This window comes from Eupeodes corollae, chromosome 3, assembly GCF_945859685.1.
Source record: "Eupeodes corollae chromosome 3, idEupCoro1.1, whole genome shotgun sequence".
NCBI lineage: Eukaryota > Metazoa > Arthropoda > Insecta > Diptera > Syrphidae > Eupeodes > Eupeodes corollae.
The window spans coordinates 88134768-88151701 of record NC_079149.1 but is presented as its reverse complement, the minus strand read 5'-3'; the positions used below and the strand labels follow the sequence as shown (position 1 = coordinate 88151701).

The following is a 16934-nucleotide window of genomic DNA, read 5'->3' as shown; positions in this document are numbered from 1 at the left end:
TTCATCTGAGTCCCGTCTATCAAAATGCGTAGTGAGATTGAGTGGATTTCACCTGTTCTTGTCCTATATTGTTCGAATAGGTTTTCTGATGAGAGGAAGTGCAGAGCAGTTCGTGTTTTAATACTAATACAGACATCTTAAGCTTATGTATAATGGAACAAGTCGACATAAGCCCACATGAATTATAGGAAATCCAAAATCTAATGAAAAATTTTCTTGTCAAGTCTCCTTCGTTAGGTGCACTAAAACATCTCTCATTTGATCCGATAGTTAGAAACTACAAACAAATCTTAATAATCTCAAAGCTGATGTACCAACAGCAGCCTTATGGATTCAGTTGTTTAATATGATTAAATTGCTTAAAGATTTTATTCACGCTTAGCGGTCTGGTGATTAGAATGCCCATATTAACTGGGTGACACTTCTCTTATGCCAAATCATGTCACCTGTATTTTCAGGACATGATAAAACTGCTTTCTGTGATGACCCCAGATAAATTTAAAAACTTTGTGCAAGAGGGTTACCTTACTATGAGAAGAACTGAACTATTTTGGACGGGGGTGTGGTCGGACCAGACGATTGAACAAACTCTATAATGCGTGAAATGAAGAGTATGGGTGGCTTGACAACAGGGCGTAGAATCACTGATAGTGTACTTAGCAAATGGGTTCTAGGGCTGACTGCTACTCATGTCTCATCACTCGAAGAATTCACTGGAGTTCTTTTTTCTACTAGTAAGCAACATAAGGAGGCACGTAAAATAAGAGATAATACATACATTGCAAAGTTGTTAAATTGGTTCCAAAGTCATCCTCCATTTCCTATCCAGTTACAAATGAAATCATGTCAATAGCGAGAGGCACCGTTGGAGATGATAAAGTGAGCCATATAGTGGGCCAACGAGTTTCAGAATTAAGAAGGGACATACAAATTGAATACTCCAGTTTTTTTTTGATGACAGTTACAGACATACAAAAATGCATACCATATACTTTTGGGACATTTAATAAGCTTTCTTTCCGTGTAAAAAAAACACATGTTTTCCTTAAATGCCTATAGCGTTATTTTACAAAATAAAACAAGTACAAACAAATTAATGTCATATTTCTTTAGAATATTTAATAAGCTTTAATTTGGAGAAATTTATTTTTTGATACGACAAATAGTTTGTAAGATAAACCCGAAGAACCGAAAAAACAGTATCTTTCTCTTCAATGCCGCTAGAGTTATTTTAAAAACTGTAATAGATACGAAAAAAATCATACAAGCTGATCTTTAATTTTGTGGAACAACATTTTTTGATACGACAAATAGTTTTTGAGATAAACGTGAAAAACTGAAACAATCTCCATGTTTCTCTTAGCTGCCGCTAGAGCTCACGTCGGATTCTTGGGGACTTTTTATTGGATCCTCACCATACATCGTTTAGTAAGTGCGCCAAGTTTCAAAGCTGTTAAATTCTATTTGAGGTGAAAACCTTTATTAACTGGACTATATTCAAAAAGAAAGATCATGTATAACATTTGTACAAACAAATTGTTTAGCTTTGTGCAGTAGTTTAGAGTCAGCATGGAATGTTTTCACACGATACTCAGCTCGTTAGATCTTTCAGAAGACAGAAGAAGAATATCAGTTCCACCAGCTCTACAGCTAGCTTAAATCTCCTAGCCAGTGGGAGTTACCAAACCAATGTTGGAACAAATGTGTTGCTAAGTATGGCATAGACAACAGTTTCCAAGTTCTTTCGCCGAACGTTAAGTCTCCTGGAAAAATAAGTTTTGTCCGAAATGTGTTAAATTTGATAGCTCTAAATTTGGAGACAGATAGCTCTAAATTTGTGTATTTACCAACCCTGAACTCAGCAATCTATAATAACACCTACGCACCCTGGAGAGTTATTTGCGATGAAAATGATAGACTTCCTTCTGTCAAAAATACCTTGTAGTTTCTTTCTCTTTTGCGATAACTTCCAAACCTTCAGGTCATAATTTTATTATACTTAAGAAAGGTACTTGAATTAATAAATGAATTTTTATATAGAAAGGATCGTCTTCTTATTTAAGTAGGCAAGAACTTAACAAGCAATGAGTATTATTATAGAAAATTTAAACTATCGGGAATAGTGGGATGCGTTGATGGTAGTCATATTCCTATTTTAAGACCAACAGAAAACGAACACATCTATTTCAACCGAAAAGTGTTCCATAGCTTGAATGCAATGGTGGTAATATTATGAATTCTATTTTACATATCCTCTGTGTTTAGGGATTCAATCAGTTTTACCCACAGCATATTGCTATTTTTCCTTCCATGGTTAGGTTAGGTTAGGTTAGGTTATAGTGGCTGTCCAAGATGGAAACGGACACACTTAGGCCAGTTTAATGGCCCATTGTGATACCACATGAATCTTGAGGCTTCCTCCTAAGCTCAATGGAACCAGCTTGAGTCCCTTACGAAACGTGAGAGGCTGATTATACCGATATGATTTGGATCGTTTAGATCGTTAAAGAAGAATTCTCCTAGGTAATTCTTGCGTTTTCAAGCTAGAGCAGGGCATGTGCATAGAAGATCAAGAACCGTTTCTTCCTCTTCCTCGTCCATACAGCTTCTGCAAAAGTCATTTGAGAATACGCCTAGTCTCGTGGCGTGCTTTCCTATTAGACAGTGTCCGGTTATGACACCTATTATCGAGCTTATATGCGATCTGCTTAGAGAGAGCAAGCACCTTGAACGTTTTATAGCCAGTGTTGGCCAGATGTTTTTTGTGGCTTGACACGTGGTGATGTGATTGTCCTCCCATGGACAATTTAAAGAATTCCCCTCGATTAATCAACGTGAGAACTCATAAAATTGGTCAAAATCTCAGTCTGTTTTTTATTTTTTGACATATTATTTTGTTTTTGAATTTTTCTCATACAAAATTACAGATGACGATAACTTATTTCATCTAAAACTACCAGTATGTACTATTAAAATATGTTTACTTCCTTTGGAAAACTGTATACTTATTTCAAAAGCCAATCATGTTCAGCTCCTCAAAGTTCTACTTAATTCGAAGGACACTTTATCCAGAGGGAAGATTTGTGGACTATGAGTTTTGCTACATAGTGCAAAATTTTACGCACAGTACTCAAATGAAATCCTGTGCCTTCGCCAACGTCAACTTGAAATCCTGGATCTCCAACAAATCTCAAAAATATTCCCATCTTTTCGTGGTTGTAATAATTTTTAAATTAATTTTTTTACCGATAAAATATTTGCGTAACCATTCAACGATTTCTTTTTCAAAACGGTAAGGTATTTTAAAATTGTTACTTTCCGTCAGTCTTCGCTCCTTGCAAACTTTTTCTTAGGTAAAAATGCTGACATTTAAAATAATTTTTTTTTGAAATTAGACTAATGAATGCGAATGTGTTTGTTTTTTAACACACAAAAGCATTTACTATAACTATAAAATATCAAGGTTGGTTTTGAAGTAAATACTGGAGAGCAAAAAATTGTGTGAATACCATTTTGATTATTTACTGGAAAATTCATCCGAAGCAAGTACATTCAGTTTCTTGTAGTAAGTACAATAGTGTTTACTAGTACTTCGTTTTTATGCATATGACAACTAGTAAATACTAGGAAAATTTAAACAGTAAAAGCATTTACTATCATTTATGAATATGGCGCATTGTATAATTTTGCAGGAAAAAGAACTGGAATAGAAGTGGTAAGTAAGGAAAATCTTGCCTCCAATTAGTATCGTATCAGAAACTAGGGTGATTTCATTTTGTTTCAAAAATCATTTATTAGATTAAATAGGATTGACTCAAAAAATTACAACTTACTTTTGGGAATAAACTGCAAATATAGAGCAAACATTTATGTGAAGGGTGTTTTTTTTAGAGTTGTGGTTTACAATAAAAAATGAAACGCATATATTGTACTTAAGGGATTATGAATACCCTTATAATGATGAAACACAGTGTGAGCCTGGTAAAGCATTCCACATTCGTGTAGTGTGGCTTAAGAAGGAATGCCTATACTTAACAGTACATCTGAAGTTGGGCTCAGGGAAAAACTGATGAGCATGCCAAGAAGTACGGTTTTTTTGGTTCCAATGCTTGAGGGGAGGAATGCGACTGGCTATTTCATTAGAGAATTGTTTATAAAAATAACGATAAAACAATGGTCAGGTTCAGGCGACATAAGGGACTTGAAAGCAAGTTTCTAGTATCTAATTGGCCAGCTGCCAAGGAATTGTCTTCCAATTAAGGCTACTTTATTGGAAAGTTGACTTGAAGGTTAGGTTAGGTTAGGTTATAGTGGCTGTCCAAGATGGAAACGGACACACTTAGGCCAGTTTAATAGCCCATTGTGATACCACATGAATCTTGAGACTTCCTCCTAAGCTCAATGGAACAAGTAAGAGTCCCTTACGAAACGTGAGAGGCTGATTATACCGATATGATTTAGATCGTTTAGATCGTTAAAGAAGAATTCTCCTAGGTAATTCTTGCGTTTTCAAGCTGGAGCAGGGCATGTCGTCCATACAGCTTCTGCAAAAGTCATTTCATATGCCTAGTCTTGTGGCGTGCTTTCCTATTAGACAGTGTCCGGTTATGACACCTATTATCGAGCTTATATGCGATCTGCTTAGAGAGAGCAAGCACCTTGAACGTTTTAAATCCAGTGTTGGCCAGATGTTTTTTTTGTGGCTTGACACGTGGTGATGTTGGTCCACCTGGTGCCTGCCCTCCTCGCAGCGTCTTGCATTAGTAGCAGTTTACAAGTAGCGATTGGTATGCCAGTACTTGCCAAACGTGGTAGGATGGGCTGTACTGTACCGTTCCTGGCGAGTTCATCTGCCTTACAGTTACCTGGAATGTCTCTATGGCACCCAGCAAAGGTGAATATTAAACTGTTGCGCCATCTCCATTAGAGATGATCGACAGTTATGGACTGTTATAGAGTTTGTAGAGAATGATTGGGAAGGCGGAATGAGAGACTTAATTTCAGTCGTTCAGAGTACACACCACCACCAACTCCTTCTTTGGTTTTTGAGCCATCTGTGTAAAAGTGGATTGACTCATCCTCCAAGAATGTCCTATCCTCCCAAAAAGATCTGGTAGGTATAGAAATCTGGAAATTCCTGTCGAATTGCAGTTGGGGGATGGTGTAGTCAGTGTGCTTTGGAATTGATTCTAAGTACTTTAGAATTACGGAGTGGCCAATGTTGTTGTTAGTCCACTGCGACGAAGCATTAAGGCGAATAGCAGAGCTTGCAGCTATGTGTTTGCTAAATATGACAAGAGGTGTAAGGTAGAGCAAGGTGTTCAGTGCTGCAGACGGGGTCGTGCGAAGCGATCCGCTTATACATAGGCAGGCTGAACGTTGGACTTTATTTAACTTATCCCTGTTTATACCTTTCTCTAAAGCAGTCCACCATACTGCCACACCGTACGTTAAAATCGGTCTGATTATCGATGTGTATAGCCAATGCGTGATTCTGGGCTGTAAACCCCATTTATTACCAATAGCTTTTTTGCAAGAAAAGAGAGCTACAGTAGCTTATTTGAATCTTACCTGTACGTTGCGTTTCCAATTTAGTTTTTTGTCTAAGACAAGATCTAGGTATTTAGCCTCGTCTGAGAATTTTAATTGGATTCCTTTAATATAAGGAGGGTTGACAAATGGAATTTTGTATCTCCTCGAAAATAAGACCAGATCGGTTTTGTGTGGGTTAACACCCAGTCCACACCGATCAGCCCAAAGTATTAGTCTGTCTAAGGCATTTTGTAAGAGTTCTTTTAGGATATTAAGATGCTTTCCTGAAACTGCTATAGCAACGTCGTCCGCATAAGCTATCACTCTTGAACCCTCCGCATCCAGACTAGTTAGGATTTCATTCACCACTAAGTTCCAGAGGAGAGGGGATAGAACACTACCTTGCGGTGTCCCTCTACTAACGAATCGTCTGCAAGAAGAGTTGCCCAGTTTTGAGTAAATTATTCTGCTAGTAAGCATTAAATGAATTAACTCCCGAAGCGAACTCTCTACATTTAGAGATGTCAGTGCAGATGTTATTGCAGATGTGTCCACGTTGTTAAAGGCACCTTCGATGTCAAGGAAAGCAACCATAGTGAACTCTTTATGATGGAGGGAATATTCAATGGTGCGTACTAAAGTGTGTAACGCTGTTTCCACCGATTTACCCTTACAGTAGGCATGTTGAGACGAAGACGAAGTTGACTAGAAAGTTAGTCAAGAAAAATCTACCTAACTATCAAGTCAAGCAAACATATGTCATAATGACAAATGATGATGTTTTTTAATATTTATTTTTTGCACAGTTCCATTTAATCTTTTTTGTAAAAGGGTTCCTTGTCAAATTGGAAGAGAAATAAGTAATATTTCTCTACAATGCAAAATGAAAATCGTCATGGATTTGTAGCTTGCCTGAGGAGTGTTTTTTAGACAATAATGTAGAGGTTAGTAAAGAAAAATTCCAAGTTTAAAGATTTTTACAGTTGAAAAACTAACTAGTTGCTGTGATCAAAATGTACGTTCCGATAATGCAGTTGACTGCAAATGAAGTCACTAATGTTGTCTGAATCTGCCCAATGATAGGCATAACAACTTGTGGTGATGTTCAATTAAAGCAAATGTTTTGGAAAGAGAACGATCTTCTACAATTTTAAATAAGTGTGGTACCGCGAATTATACTCGAGTTTTAGACACGAATTAAAGCTTTGTAAATTATAACCAGATCAGAAGGGGTAAACAACTTCTTGCATCGCAGGAGAAAACCTAAACAATATAACGATGTCGAATTTGTGATCAATCCACAACAAGTGGAATGTAATACACATATGTACCTAGAACTGAAAGCTGTTCAGTCTCCTCGATGCAAGTACCAACCATGGATAGTAGCATTGGCGGTAGGGTTACACCTTTGCGACAGTAGACAATGTCCCTAGAATTTAAATAAAAGATTTTTAGAGAGATGTCTCTGCCTGCATGTGTATGTACATTGGGGAAGCTTTTTTTTGCCGTCAATATCTCAAGAACCAGTAGAGATATCAACTTGCAATAAATTTTGTTATACAGATAATAATGCAGAAAGGAAATTTTGGTTTACCCAAAATATCTCAAGAACCAGTTTTTGTCAAAAAAACTAAAATCTACAAAAATATTACGCAAAATTGTTAAAAATTGATATTCGATTCTCGATATCTCTTGAATTAAAGAAGGTATTGATTTTAAAACGATTTCATTCTGTGCTAAACTTTGTTTTTAGATTTAGATTAATCTTTTAGAAAAAAGAGTCTGGGATGCGACTCACACTGATAACTTCTCGTCCATTCTGTCGATTTGTCTTGCTTAAAAGGTTTATAGGTTTTTGTGTTTTGTTAAAAAAGTTGTCAGTTGAATTATTCTAAAAAAGTTAAAAATGTTTGCATATGATGAAATAGTTTGATTTCAAAATCAATTTTGGTTAAAAAGGTTTTTATTCAAAAACCAATTTTTAACAGCACGCGGTAGGTTTCGAGACTGTCCTCCATCTTTCTACTAACCACGCTCACTGATCCTTGAGATTGATTTCGGGGGTCGATGGGAACCGAAGCTTTATCAGTGACTTGGCCGTTGCCCGGGTACCAATATTTTCTATTGTTCACGAGATATTGAGAGCCGAACATCAATTTTTACCAAATTTGCGTACTATTTCTTGTAGATTTTATTTTTTCAAGAAAAAACGGACTGTTGGATTTTTATAAAAAAAACTACTAAAAATCAAAAACAATATTTTCTGTGAAATAAAAAAAGTTTGAAGACAATAATTTCAATTTTTCAAAAGCTATTTAAGTCGAAAGTAAATTTTTACCAAGTATTAGTATTGTTTTTTTGTTAGGTTTTTACTTTTTGTAAATAAACTGTCATTTCGATTGTTCTCAAATTTTGTCCGAATGTTGAAAACAATATTTCTTATAAGTAAAAATAAGTCGAAAGAAAGAAAAGATATTTGAGTCGAAAATCAATTTTTACCAACTTTTGTTAAATTTTCTTTTAAGTTTTTATTTTTTGTAAAAAACCTGTCCATAAAATTTGTCTCCAAATTTAATTGAATGTTGACAACAATATTTTTTAAAAGATTAAAGTAGTTTAAAGCCAGTATCTAAAGGTTTTGAAAAGATATTTAAGTCGAAAATCAATTTTTACCAACTTTTATTAATTTTTTTGTCTAGGTATTTATTTTTTGTAAGTAAAATGTCAATTCGTTTTTTTTTTCAAAATTTTTCAGAATATTGAAACCAATATATATTATAAGATAAAAAAGTTTGAAGCCATAATCTCAAGTTTATGAGAAGATATTTGAGTCGAAATTCAATTTTAACCAACTTTTAGTAATGTTTTTTTAGGTTTTTATTTTTTTATAAAAAAAAAACAGTCAATTCGATTTTTCTCAAAATTTTACCAGATGTTAAAAACATTATTTTTTGTTGCGCAAAATTATTCATAAAATGTTCGAGGTGATACATTTTTATAAATGCTTGTTTGGTATCGCGTTACAATATATAATATACAATTTAATTAAAATCTCTAGCGATATTGGTTGGTGAGATATTTAGGGTTAACCAAAATTTTCACCTTTTTTTCAAACTGCTATAGTAAAAAAACCACCCACGCAATTTTCTTGAGAGCCCTTTCTGCATCTTTCTGCCTTATTATCTGTATATCAAAATTTATTTAAAGTCGATACCTCTTCTGGTTCTTGAGCTATGGACGACGAAAAAAACGTCGCGAACGTACGGACGTACAAACGTACGTACACACGCACGCACAGACATCTTTCTAAAAATCTTTTATTTCGACTCTAGGGACCTTGAAACGTCGAGAAATGTCAAAATTTTCAATTTGACAAATCGGACCCATTACAATAACTCCCTATGGGAAGTTAAAAATGATACATTACTAAAACTTGGTTAAATTGGTTATCGGCTTAAATATCTTTTAAAAAATTAAAAATATTGGATGGAAGCTAACTTCATCTTTGAGAAAATATGGTTTTCGAAATTCAGTAGTTGAGTTACCGATAACACCTCGTCGTGAGCGCATGCGTTAAATAGTGGTCCATTAGTTTTCTCTGTGCTGTTTACCCCTTTTAAATAATTAATTTACCCAGTTACCCAACAAAAAAAAATTTAATTAAAAATAAATATCAACAACCAACAAAAAAAAAACAATTCCTGACGTTGCAGGTCAATCCGCCAACACTCTATAGACTTGTTTCTTACTTCTGATCCTAATAAATATACTGTCAGTGCATTATCGCCTCTAGGCATATGAGACCATAATGTCATATCTGCAAATTTCTCATGCCAAAAAACGCCAGTTAAAGTTAAATCCCCAACGAGAACCGTTTGGCAATATGAGAAAGCCAACTGGGACGGTCTCAATGAATTCTTCAAGAACTTTAACTGGTCACTATGCTTCCTTGATAGTGACGTGGATCCCAGTGCAGATATGATTACAAACTTAATTCTTTGCGGAATGAGAAATTAGGACCAAAAATGTAAGTTTCCGGAATTACAAAGCCAACCCAACTGAGGAAAACCGGAATAAGCTAGAAAGACCTGTAACGGACATATACGACGCATTAAATTTTTGCATGACCAGAAATTACGGCAAAAAATACTACAATGTCCCAATGGTAAAAATTTCTGGTCATTCGTAAAAAATGTGCGTAACACTACGTCTTCGTCGGTTCCGACGCTTGTTTCCAATGACACTCCCTATGTAAGCTCGATTGATAAAGCCGATAAGCTCAGTTTGCTGTTAATTCGATGCTGCCAGTGAGTGACATGACTCCGCCTGTACTTGAAAGCGTTAACGATTCTATGGGACGAATCTTCTTTCGCACTCGTTCAGTTACTAGAGTACTTAAAAATCTTGACATTCACAAACCCGCTGGCCCGGATAGTATCCCCGCAATTGTTCTGAAGAGGTGTTCGTCAACGCTGGCAAAACCACTGCGTAAGCTTTTCCATCTGTCCTATTCTACAGGTCTCTTTCCGAGTGGATGGAAAACTGCATTTGTCCAGCCTGTCCCTAGAAAAGGCGAATCCTCCTCACCATCCAACTATCGTCCAATTGAACTTACATCCCTTCTTTCCAAGGTCATTGAAACGCTGATCAATTTTCAGCTTAAGAAATATCTTGAAGAACGAAAGCTTCTTAATGACTGGCAATATGGCTTTCGTTGCAATAGGTCCACTGGTGATCTCATGGTTTATCTCACCGAACAGTGGAACAAGATTATTGCACTTGATATTTCAAAAACATTTGATAGAGTTTGGCATCAAGCTCTCTTATCGATAATGAGTGCATTTGGTATTGATGAATCCCTTCTTCGTTGGGTTAGAAATTACCTTTCGGACCGTTCAATTCAAGTAGTATTGGACGGGTTCAAATCTGATATTCATAAAATAAACGCTGGTGTGCCCCAGGGCTACGTTTTGTCTCCAACGCTCTTCCTCATTTTTACAAATGATCTTTTGTCTGAAACTTCTAACCGACTAAATTGTTTCGCGGATGACAGTACCCTCAGCTTTTCATATTCGTTTTTAGATTCTCATCCTTTATCTTCGGATCTGGACAACCAACGGCAGCGTATGATAAGCTCATTAAATTCAGATCTTGACAGCATTGTTCAATGGGGAATCGAAAACCGTGTAGAATTTAATGCTTCGAAAACTCAATGCTGTCTACTGTCGCAAAAGCGTAACCCTCCCCCAATGCCACTATCCATGAATGGTACTTCATCGAGGAGACTAAACAGCTTTCAGTCCTAGGTATGTGCATTACAAACCACTTGTTGTGGAGTAATCACATATTTGACATCGCCAAAAATGCTGCTAAGTGTTTAGGTTTTCTCCGACGATGCAAGAAGTTTTTTACCCCTTCTAATCTGGGTTTAATTTATAAGGCCTATATTCGTCCAAAACTTGAATACAATTCCCATATTTGGGCACGTGCTCTTATAACCCACTTGAGTCTCTTGGACAGAATTCAAAAGAGAGCTCTAAAAATGATAGGTGGCCATTGTCTAACTGAAACTTTTCCGTCTCTCGAGCACCGTCGGAAGATTTCATGTCTCTCATTATTCTATCGATACTTCCATAAGCAATGCTCTAGTTCCATTCCTCCCTCAAACAATTCAACCGTAATACTCGTTCTTTTAGGAATGCCCATCAGTTTACCCTTGAGCCCAATTTTGGTCGTACTGTTAAATTCAGAGATTCTTTTTTTAGTCGCACTACACGAATGTGGAATGCTTTACCAGACTCAATATTTCCCACTCATTACAAATCCTATCCTCCCTTCCTCACTGGGTATAATCATTATAAGGGTATTTATATCCCCTTGAGTGCGCGTACAATATATAAAAAAAGTACAATTTTTATAAAAATGCAATAGTCAGCTTTTGTCATAAAAATTTTTAAAAATATTACGCAAAATTGGTAAAAATTGACATTCGAGTCTCGATATCTCATTCTGTGCTAAACTTTATTTTTAGTTTTAGAAAAAAATAACTGACAAATCAAAAAAAATTGTTAAAAACTGTTTCCTAATCAAGTATTAGCACAACTATTAAAGATATTGGCGCAAAATTTTAGACGATTTAGTACGATGTTATATCATTTTTAGTATGATACTAGGTTAAAAAAAGGATTTTGATAATTTTAAACGAGTTTAGTATCGTACTATCTTCTTAACATTTTACTAAAGTTAACTCACCAATTGGCTAATTTATCTTTCTAGTGTCGTACTAAATCTGTACGACTTATGTCATTTTTCTCAAATGTGACAAAGTATAATTCTTTTACCTGGTAGAATAAATTGTTAATATTATTCCGTGTTAATATCGAAAATAGTTGCAGCTTAAACTTTAACGCAAATAAACCACGGAGAGTTATGAAAACAAAATTAGAAAAAAAAGAAAATACAAATTCAATGTTGTCACTTTGACATTTGCAAAAATATTAAGGTATGTTTGTTTTGTTTGCTCCACAATCTGCCATTATTTAGATGTGTTCATGTTGTTTTTTTAATAAAATGGTTTAAACATGATACTAGTTAGCAAAACAATGTAAAGTGTTTTAAATTAGTGAAAACTAAGTAGATTGCTATGTTTATAGTAAATTGTTAACTAGTATCGTGCTAGAGCCTTAATAATAGGTTGTTTAAAATTTTGCCCCATTGACTTCAAATTACTCATCTCATATTTGCTAAGCATAAAATATATTAAAGTTTGAAGACGGGCTGGTAAGTTATTAGTTTAGGTCTCATCCCACCCTTATTTTTTTGTTTTTAAGTTTACTCAAGAACATATGAACCTATTTCAATCATTTTTTGGTCTTTTGGCATAAGAACATTCATCAATAAAAATAGAAATAAAAAAATTAACTTTTACTGATTTAAAGGCAATCGGTTTATTTATATAATCTTGAATTTGTATACATTTTTTTTTCATTTTTTATTTGATAAACTGGATTAAAAACTGGTGGTGTTTGAAGTTCATAGAATTCAAAGAAACAAATGAATTTCATTTCGACATGCGAGCCCTTCGCATCTTCTGTTCATCAGCACATTTGCTAGTAATAGTCAGACGTACTTCCTTGGCTTTGACATTCTTCTTTTGTGTAACGATAAAAATAATATCAGCTACCTTTTTGGGGTCCAAAGGTTTCTTCAATGGTTTATTCTGGTCCAAGAAAGCTGGTGAGGGTTTTCCTGTTAAGCTATGTGTAGACAGAATATCACGTCCAAAAATATACAACAAAAGTTTTCTGGTAACTATTGGAGCCGAAAGATTCCAATCGATGTTTTCGAAATCGTTTATGTCAACAGAAGTTTTGTTTGGTCCAATTATGATGTTTTGAGGATCGGTATCAGGTACAAAAGGATATAAAATTGAATTAGAAGGTGAAAGCTGAATAGCTTCATCATCAGTGTCGGAAGAGCTTGGTGATGATTTTTTGATATAAGATTTGTGTGTGGGCGAATCGCCTGTAATGTGGACAAAGTTTGTGTAAGATTTCTTTTTAATGACACGACGTTTCTTTTTCTTTTGTTGGATTGGTGGACTTTCTTGGTGCTCAAGTGCTTCGACATCGTCAACTGTTTGGCAATCTTCAAAGTATTCTAGAGTAGAATCTCCAGTAACATGGAGTATTCTCTTCACTGGTTTTTTTGTTGCTCGTCGTTTCCTCTTGTTTCGTTGAATTGGTGAATGTTCCCTAACGACGCTTACACTTTCAACATCATCATAAGACACATCTGTATCTTCGCTTAAGATGATTCCATCGTTTGCCACATCCTGTAGCTGCTGATGAAGAAAGTTAGCAGTTTCCACAACGGATTCATATTTTTCACAATATTTTTCAAAGTCTTCAGCTTCAATTTCAGATAGCCTTCGTCTTTTCGCTAATGGACTCTTCAAATTTTCACTTTCAGAATTTATTTGAAGCGTTGGATTAACTTGTATATTTTCTGTTACTTTAAGATCCGTAACGTAAACTGCATCATCTGAATCTGCTATCAATTCTTCGAATACAGCTTCGATATCCTTATCAATTTGTTTCTCGTTGGGTTTTGTTTTCGAATTGTCACTTCGTTGAATATTGAGATATTCTAATAAACGTTGCTTGCGATTCATCGGACGAGTTTGTTGTAATAATAATGTTGCCATTATTATTTGTTTATTCAAAAATAAGTATTACTATTTCCAAATTCTAAGCAAAAATAAATGTAGTTACTTATTCAACGAATAAGTAAACTTGAATGCACATATTTTCGCTGTGTGGTCTATTTATCTAGGTTTATTGGGAACAAATGCTAATAATTGTTTCGGATAAGAATATCCTTAACTAATTACTTTTGATTCCAAGAAGATGTTAGGTTTTATTGAATCATTTTTCTGAGCCAGGTGTACCGCCAATATTGAATGTCATGATTAGCGACACAGGTAGATTCTGCGAAGGGTCGTAATTGAGATGAGGGGAGGTAAAAAAAAACGAATCCGTTCAGCTTCCCAAAATTGTGAACTTTTAATTACAGGTAGACAAAACCTCGCTAATTACATTTTGTTCTTGATCCCTAAATGTATACCTAAACGCTCAAAGGATCTATGCCATAAAGTCACCTATGGTGCACTACTCATTTTCGTATTTTGTAAACTTTTTGTTAGGCAATTTTGTTTTATTTATTGCATAAGTCGGAAAGGCTTTTTAAAAAATGTAATTAGATTTGTAGTTTTAAACCAATGATTTAAGAAAATATCAGGACCTATTTCAAAATGCACACTTGTATATACAAAATCAATCAATCAATAAGTGACCTTAAGTTCGTAACTCTGCAGAGCTGTAAAAAATGCAGTCTTTTTAGTATTGTAGTCAATTGAATGGAAAGAGATTTTTTTAAATAAAACTCAGTACTTTCACTTTCAAACTAGTCAATTTTTCAGTCTTTTATTTATAAATCAGCTGAAGCAGTCAAATTAATTCAAATAAAAATATTGCAGTCTTTGAAGTTTTGAAAAGTCTTTTAAATTCTTTGCATTATTAAAGTCTTTTAAATGCATTCAATGTATTAAAGTCTGTTTACTGTTTTCAAGTCTTATTACAAATTGAAATCTTTTCACTGCTTATGAAAGCATTTCGACTTCTGTAAAGTCGTGGTTGAAAAGTATAGGTTTGAACAATTATTTTAAATCTCCACTTGAAATCAAAAGTTTTCGAAACAGAAGTGGAGAAATCGTTGAAAGTAGTCGAAAGGCTTTCATGAGCAGGAAAAAGTCTTCAATTTGTAATGAGATTTAAAAGAATTAAAATGACTTCAATAGATTGAATGCATTTAAAAGACTTTAAAAATGCAAAGAATGTAAAAGACTTTTAATAGGCTTTAAAGACTGGAAGCAGTAAAAAAAAAGAATAAATTCCTCTAATTTAGTCCTTTGACTGTTTTTGATGATTGCATTATTATTATTTAAGACTTTTAAAAAGAATGGGAATGGATTTCCGAAGTTAAAAGAATAAGATGAAAAAAATTATTGCATTCCCCAAAAGAATCAGTTGAATGAGTGTGACTTTTCGGAATGCAATACCATAATAATTCATTCTTTTACAACTCTGCAGCTCTGGTATTTGGCACTTGTCAAACTCAGGTTGTCTTTTAAAACCTTACTACAGAAGTGGTGGCTCAAATGTTCCCCTTTTTGCAAAAACAATACTCAAATAATCAAAAGAATTGTATACTATACGATTAGTTTCTAACACTTAATATTAAGTTTGAAGTTAAAACAAAAAAATAAATAAAAAGAAGCTGGAATGCGACCCACACTGATAACTTCCCATCCCGTCTGTCTATTTGTCTTGCTTAAAGGTTTGTGGTTTTAGTGGTATGTTGAAAAAGTTGTTAGTTGAATTATTCTTACAAATTTTAAAATTACCAACAATATTTTTCATATATAGAAATAGTTAAGTTAAAATATCTAATTTTGTTAAATAGATTTTTAGTCGACAACATTTTTTTACCAATTTTAGTAGCATTTCTTAAATTATTACAAATGAATGAATGAAATTAATTTGAGATATATCAAGAACCGAACATCAATTTTTACCAAATTTGCGTACTATTTTTTGTAGAAGGGACTGTTGAATTTTTATAAGAAAACTACTGAATAAGAAAACAATATTTTCTGTGAAATAAAAAACGTTTGAAGACAATGTTTTTAAATTTTGAAGAGCTTTTTGATTCGAAAGTAAATTTTTACCAAGTTTTAGTATTGTTTTTTTTTTGTTAGGTTTTCATTTTTTGTAAGAAAATCTGTTAATTAGATTTTACTGAATCTTGACAACAATATTTTTCTAAAGATAATAGTAGTTTAAAGCGCATATATCTCTAATTTTTGAAAACATATTTGAATCGAAATTCAACTTTTACCAACTTTGATTAATGTTTTTTTTAGGTTCTTATTTTTTATAAAAAAAACTGCCAATTCGATTTTCTCAAAATTTTACCAGATGTTAAAAACTTGATTTTTCGTTTCACAAATTTGTTTTGGAGATAAAATTATTTTGAATTCGTAAAATTTTCGAGGTTTTTTTGATTTATAAAAAAAAAACCCTAATTGGATTTTTTTCAAAAAATATATTTGTTTGGTATCACGTTACAATTTATAATATAAAATTTAATTCAAGTCTCTAGCGTTTTTCGTTCGTAAGATATTTAGGGTCGATATCTCTTCTGGTTCTTGAGCTATGAACAACGAAAAATTCTTCGCAAACGTACAGACGTACGGACATACGTACACACACACGCACAGACATCTTTCTAAAAATCTTTTATTTCGACTCTAGGGACCTTAAACGTCGAGAAATGTCAAAATTTTCAATTTGACATACCAGCCCCTTTACAATAACTTCCTATGGGAAGTTATTAACCCTATACTATTGCCAATCTGGTAATAATTTTGTTTAGTCTTTTGGCAGGTGTCAAAAAATGTATGCTAAGTTTAGTTTGCCATAATAAATAGATTTACTCCTGAACAACATTTTTCAAAGTGTGCAAATGGAATTCGAACCACACTGATAACTTCCAATCTTGTCTGTCGATTTGTCTCGCTTCAAACTTAAACAAAAAGATTCATAACAACAACACAAGGCTAATTTATCATGTCAGTAAAGCAAAACCGAATTCGAATGTTACAATTCGAGCGTCTAACACGGATATCTTATTATTTTACTTTTAAACATGAATAAATTAAATCATTTAAATATTTGGCTAGATAGTGGCAACTCAAAAAGTAACAATCTTAGTTCCATAAATGTTATAGAATTGCCGCAAAACTAGGGATGAGTTTGTGTGCTGCATTACCTGCATTTCGT

The 16934-nt window shown here is 34.0% G+C and overlaps 1 protein-coding gene across 1 annotated transcript; it reads right to left on the bottom strand.

The window, feature by feature from the left end:
- Window positions 1-12514: 12514 nt before the first annotated feature.
- On the bottom strand, window positions 12515-13801 carry LOC129952559 (uncharacterized). Its single transcript, XM_056065193.1, has one exon. The coding sequence runs from the start codon at window positions 13736-13738 to the stop codon at window positions 12593-12595; it is 1146 nt and encodes a 381-aa protein (XP_055921168.1). The 5' UTR covers window positions 13739-13801; the 3' UTR covers window positions 12515-12592.
- Between the last annotated feature and the right edge of the window lie 3133 nt (window positions 13802-16934).

Bases quoted from the DNA above. Each gene is read 5' to 3' on its own strand.
- LOC129952559 (XM_056065193.1), bottom strand. From the start codon at position 13,738: ATGGCAACATTATTATTACAACAAACTCGTCCGATGAATCGCAAGCAA.